General features: G+C 38.9%; 1 protein-coding gene across 3 annotated transcripts in view; it reads left to right on the top strand.

Moving 5' to 3' along the window:
- Positions 1-1,826: 1,826 nt before the first annotated feature.
- Positions 1,827-6,418, top strand: part of gab1 (GRB2-associated binding protein 1) — a 59,273-nt gene continuing 54,681 nt past the window's right edge. For 2 of the 3 annotated variants that reach the window (XM_043249525.1, XM_043249546.1), the window contains exons 1-2: positions 1,832-2,508; positions 2,598-2,719. In XM_043249525.1, coding sequence (XP_043105460.1) covers positions 2,648-2,719 — 72 coding nt within the window. In that variant the 5' untranslated portion in view covers positions 1,832-2,508; positions 2,598-2,647. Of the gene's footprint in view, positions 2,509-2,597; positions 2,720-6,418 lie in introns of all 3 variants that reach the window. The other variant, XM_043249594.1, reaches the window with a different exon arrangement.

Here is a 6,418-nt window from a genome sequence, read left to right on the forward strand (position 1 = left end):
CATGGTCTAGTTTTATTATTTAGAAAGCATGTTAAAATGCATTACTGTCTGATTTGTGTCATTTAGTGGTTAAAACATTTGAAAAGACTGTGCCTATTTTATTTCAAGGTTAGAGATGTAATTTCAGTATGAAAGCTCAGTGTTATATCAAAAAAGATGAAATTTCAGTTTTCAGTGTGCAATTTACAATAAGAGACACAACATTTGATTTCAGAAGAAATACATTTATATGTTTTAAAAACTTAAAATATATATATATATATATATATATATATATATATATATATATATATATATATATGGCTCAAGACATGTTCTAAGACAACAATCAAGCTGAGGTCTGTTTTAACTATCAGAGCATGAGGCTTTTGTTAGTCACCTCATGGCCATCAATCCAGAAGTCCACCCCCAACATCCCAGTGTCCTCAGTTTGAACCAATGCACTCCTGTCCTTTGGTAAACCTTGAAACAATTTTGTTTTTGAGCATGAAGTCAAGATAAAATCAGTACATCATTTCGTGCATTAGCTTAGAATAGACACTTAAGGCTGTGGCGTAGCACTCTTTAGATGCGCATGTCTAAACTAGAGAACTAATACATGCAGCGAAGTTGGCTTTGTGGTTTCCAAGTGTGGGCACCACCTTTAGTTCTTCAATCCCCCCAGAGCCATTAGCTTTATAACAGCCACTCACACAGTCTCTAAAACCATTTGGTAAAATCAATGACTCTGAATTATTCAACAGCTGAGATCTACGCGTCTTTGCTACAGTTTAGGCCACTCCCACTGACAATTTATTTTGTGACCTGGATATTGTTATAATGTTGATGTAATATTGTAATAACCATTTAGATCTCCGCTTGTATATCGTCTTTGGGTTTTTGTAACAATACTGGTATCAAACAACCGAGGTGTTTTTGTTATTATGTCATAGACAAAGACACTTAATATAAATTATAAGCGCATCCCGATAAACGAAAATGGGATTATAAAATGAACTAAATCAGTCGTTTGCTCCGAGCTGCAGATCACAGCAGTGAGTAGGCACAAAGCTTTAGAGATAACCAGTAAGGCGTTTAGCATTACAAAAACATTCCAAAGATGCCAATCCCACAAACATGGACATTCTTTACTTAAAGAAACTTCACTTTCATTATTATATCAATAATTATCAGTGATATAAACTGCTTTTTAGTATTTATTTAACTTAAACGCTGTCTGCATTTTCATTATTATGTCTAGCCTGTCTACAGCACACTTCTGTATATAAAAAAAACTCGACTAGTTTTTAAAAGTCATAAACTTTGACAATTCTAGCGCGGTCTTGTAGCGCACTGTTTTAACTAGAAGACCGCGATTCGGTTCTTTCGAACAGCTCGTTTAAAGAGTCAGTTCAAAAGCAAATCCAGTGATTCTTTTACGTCCTGACGTAATTACGTCATCATGTCTCGAACATTACATGCTCAAACGTTTAATAAAACCAAATCTAAACTGTCTGCAACCCCCCTCCCCCTTTTTGGCATTATTACGGTGTTTACTGTACAACGTTCGCTTCAGTTTATTGCAGCATGATTCAGCGCATAAAAATATGAATCATTTATTAATTAATTACATTTGCAGTCACATTAAACAACACAAACGTGTTTAAGATTTTTTTTAAAAAAAGGTTTTGGCAGATTATATAATTATCATAGAAAAGTTATTATATGGTATGTATAATAATCATAACTGAAACCGACCGATTATGGCTGTTTTACCATTCCTCCAAAGTGAGTTAGTGAACCGGCTCGGTCGAATCACAAAAACACAAGACTCAAAAGAGCAGCACCACTTGACGATCGCGGTCTCAATCCGGACTCGAGCGAGTTTTATTTGGGACGAGGGTGAGAGGTTTGTTTACACCGATTCTTTGTAATAGGAGCCACCGTCCCAGTGTTTTCCCTCTGACGGGGCAACGCTCCAAGACTACATTTCCCATGATGTAATGCTCTTTATTCTCCGTCTTGACCGACTTCTCCCTGCCTCCATAGGCCAGAGGAGGCTGAGTTTAGGGAAAGTATCGACGTTTATGCTTGTCAATCAGCGAGGAGCCGTGGGGAGTGAAACTGGAGGGAAGGTCGACGATCGGGACGGATTTCTAGTCCAAAAAGCACTTCAGTGCTAATGGGACCATAATGTTTTGGAAAAATAAGGAAAAACTGTACATATTTCCAAGGAAACTGTTTTGGTTTACTTTGAAATAAGGCAATCAAGCAAAGCTTTCACTACGCCGAACTTAGCGAGTATCACTCGCTGCATTTGAGCTGGGGGGAAAAAAGGCGAAAACGGCGGATTATTTACACGACAAAGTGCGTAAACTAAAAGAGGGCTCAACTACAGACGGATATCGCTGTGTTTGAACGCGCCGAGGTTGATCTATTCCTCTCGCCAGAGGAGAGGACTTCATCCAGAGGAGTTTTTGTCGGGAAGCTCTTCTTCCCCGTGGACGTGCTGGAAAGCCAGGAGCGACGGTATTTGTGTTTGTTTTAATAAACGCACCGAAAACACTCGGGCGCTAATTCCGCCTCACGTTTCGGGACTTTGGTTTCATGTGTTGCAGGTTGAAACACGAAACTTAAAGCGCGTATTTTCAAGGAAGCTCAGAAGAAAATGAGCGGAGGAGATGTGGTGTACTCGGGGTGGCTCAGAAAGTCTCCACCTGAAAAAAAGTTACGGCGTTATGTAAGTAGCGTTTTAATCTTATTCAAATGCACCGACCGCGTTGTAACCGCAGAGGACTGTTGGGACGGGATTCATGCAAATTTTAGCGAGCGCTTTCCAACAACCCGCGGGTCAATCACTGCTCGCGACCTGTCGGTTTAGGTTGTTTTTGTTTGTTTTTTTTCTCTCGTTCAAAAATGCTGACGATCCAGGAATAGTTTGAGAGCGGGACCAGTTCCTCAAAACGTGTGAGTGTTTTTTTGATTTGCGTGTTCATAACGCTGAGACGGTTGTGAAACCCGCATGTGCAAAAATCCTTATTTGTGGCGTCTTGGTCGGTTCTGTAGGACACACCTACCGGCGTAACTTTTTGTGTTTGTTTTTTCCTGCATTAGAAGATTTACTCGCCAATAAAGACTTTTTTTTCGCTTATGATGTACACTATGAGTCTCTCGAATGCCAATTTTGTAAAAGAAACGCTGTTTTTTTTTACGGCGTGGGTCGCCACCTCATGGGCGGCGCCATGTTGACATCACGTGACATAATTGACCAAGGTACGAATAATAATAATAATAACAGCAAAAATCACGTTTGTAATATATCACTTTTATCTAAACGTTAGGGTGTAAATATATGAGTGGGTCTATGTATAAATAGTTACAATCCCAAACAGAAGGCTAGGACGGCCGCACACAGCAGACTGAGAACTTGTGGTAGTCCGGTCTGTGAGGTGCAGCAGCTAGCCCCAGATAACATGCCAGAAACCTTTTGAACCGAATCAAAAAATGCCCATAAGAGGATGCACGTAGTGTGAGATGGGAAGCACAGACAAAAAGAACAAAACAAAAGTGGAAGAAACGCGGAACTCTGTGCATCCATTGCAATAAAAGTCAGTATAAGTCCAAAGTGTCTGGTACAGCTTGAATCCAAAAGAGCCGACTATGCATAAACCTTAGTGATATGCTTATTGTTTGTGGAATGTGGCTGGGCCATAGCACACTTCTATCGGGCATCTGAATCTAAACGTGTTTATTTTCAGTTTACTCGTGCAAAAGTTGTTTTATGCAAGAAAGTGTGACAGTAATTCGTTTGGCATAGGCGTGGCTCTTTTTATATCTAATATAACAACTTTTAAGCAACTGTTTATGGGCAGCAAGGTTGCGACGGATAGGTCGGTTGGAATCGAATTGAATGGCATGATTTGCATCGGTGATCGTTACTCGAACACAGTTCCACGGACGGCGTGTTTTGTATTAAATGTTGTCACATTTGCAAGGACTTCAAGGTTTTTTAAATATTTCTCCAACTCCTATGAAATGCCTTTTGTTTGCTGCTACTTTAGTTGCCAAGACAACCGAACACTTAACTCTCCATTCTGTCTGCTCCGAAATGACTCAATGCGTTTAGTCATTCACGCATTGTATGTGTACCATGGGGTCTTCCCTTCCTCTTAGTGGTAATATACACCAATAATCTGTAATGAAATCACTCACTTACAGCTTTGGCTGCTATCAAGCCCCAACCAAACATGTTAGAAATCTCCTTCAGGCTCGTGTGATGCTTTTTTTATTGGATTTCTTTAATCTGGTAGAGCTCTGCTAGGAACATGGCTATTGAGTTCATGTTTTATCTCATTGTGCAATCAGCAACACGGTTTAGACTCCGACAGCCAAGTATTTGCCATATTTCGCCATTGGTTAGAAGGAAGATTCGAATGGCAACCGACTGTTGCGGTTGGCCTTGTAGCTGACGGACAGGCTTGAGAAAAGGGGTGTGATTTCACATGCTTTGAGCTTCCAGAGCAAGCGCTTGTCTGTTGAATCACGATGAACAATATTTCATGGCTCCAAATCTAATTAAAATGATTTCTGAGCTCATCCACACAATGCTATAATAAGATTAGATCCAAGAAAGAACAAGCGCTTTGTTGTAACACACAATGTTCTCAAGTAATTTTTAGATTTCCTCTTGCTTGTTTAAGCAAAGTGATTGTGGACAAAAACCTTTGTTGCCTTTGTAGTTGTTTAGTTGGTTTTTGGGAGAGATGAGAAGTTTCCTTCCATTTATCCTTCTTTTCTTGTTGCAGTAAGTTTACAGTCGAGGTTTTCTGTAGTTTTAAAGTGCCGTCCTCAGCATTGGTCTCAGACTGTTTTCTAGTGCATGAAGGTGGAGTTGTCTCAATGGTTCACATGTGGCTGATTAGGACCAGACTGTTTTTATTGGAGCTGGGTGGCTACTAAAATGCTCCTCCTCAAGAGGAGCCTCATGCCAGGTGTGCAGGGCCTATTTGCATTTCTATATCAGTTTTTTTAACCAGATATGCTTTGATAAACTTTTTTTTATAAACATATTGCAATTTCAGAGACTTCAGACAACCCTGACATTGTTGTTTGCTTCAGATGACTTGTAGACATTTTCCAAAAATGTACACTACCGTTCAAAAAACGTTTTTTTTGTAATATTGTTTACAATTTTTATTTTTTATTAAATAAATACAGCCTTGGCCAGCATGACAGATTACTTTGAATGCATTAAAAAACATGCTGAATGTTTGAACAGTAGTGTTTCCTTTCCTTTTTTTAAATCCATTGTTTATTAACCCTCATTCAGTCAAAATTAAATGGAGCTCTTCTTGAATTTTTGAAGGTGCTTTTTAGCTAGCTCATGTTCTATTTATGATTGGAACACTTCTGAAAAATCAGAAAAGACATGCAACCAACGGTCTCAAAACAGGATCCACTCTGTTGTTTTATAATTAAAAAGATCGCTATCATTTGCATCTGAACCAGCTGGAAATTCGAATGCTTTGAACATGTTATGAAGTCGTACCAGTGGAAATGACACAATAGCACTTTGTTTCATTATATGAAAGATCTGAGGTAGTGTCTAGCTTCTCGCAAGGAGTTTTGCACGTTATATTCTAAATAATCAGCTGATTGTTTTTTTTCTGAAAAATACACCCCAGTGCTTCAAAGCTTTTAGTGGCATAGGGTCAAAAGTCTGATGTGTTTTTGATGGTTTGGCAACAGTTCAAGAGCAGAGCAGATCATTTGACTCGACTGTTTGAAGGGAATGTTCTTGACGGCTCAAAGAGCACAGTGCTTTACTGAGGTCTTCTCAGATAGGTGACTAGCAACTATAACAGAAGTATAATAAAAGGGCTACCTGAGTATAGGAAAGAAAATATCGGCCCGTCTGTGTGAGACACGTGACTGGTGACGATCATAAGTTATTGCTCCCCACAATAGCCACACCATATTCCTCAAACTGGGCTATGACGCGAGTTAAAAATGTCCCTGTCTGCTTGTTTTTTAGTGTCTTAGCATTTTCCATTTGGCCTGATCCTCTCTTCTTTGTAAACTTCTTCTTTCACACCCGTCTCATAATGCTTGGAGAGACTATTTGCGAAAGAGCCAAATGAAGTTGGGAGATGCACGAAGTGTTAAGGCTCACTTCTGCTATTGAGACTAATTCATCTCATGTGATTTCTTACATGGAGCTCGTCTGGATTATACATGCTTATGTAAATTTGTATTTTTAAAGTCAGTTTCAGTTTAAAATGTTATTAAAATCACCCAATAACACTTACAAAATTCACTTTTAAAGAATATTCATGTTCGATCAATTAAAACTAATCAAATGCTCTTGAAAATCAGAATTTTCCTCCCCCTTTGTTTAGTAGAAAAATCATTGTTCATATAACTTAAACCTACTGGCTAA

The sequence above is a fragment of the Puntigrus tetrazona genome, chromosome 1 (genome assembly GCF_018831695.1).
Source record: "Puntigrus tetrazona isolate hp1 chromosome 1, ASM1883169v1, whole genome shotgun sequence".
NCBI lineage: Eukaryota > Metazoa > Chordata > Actinopteri > Cypriniformes > Cyprinidae > Puntigrus > Puntigrus tetrazona.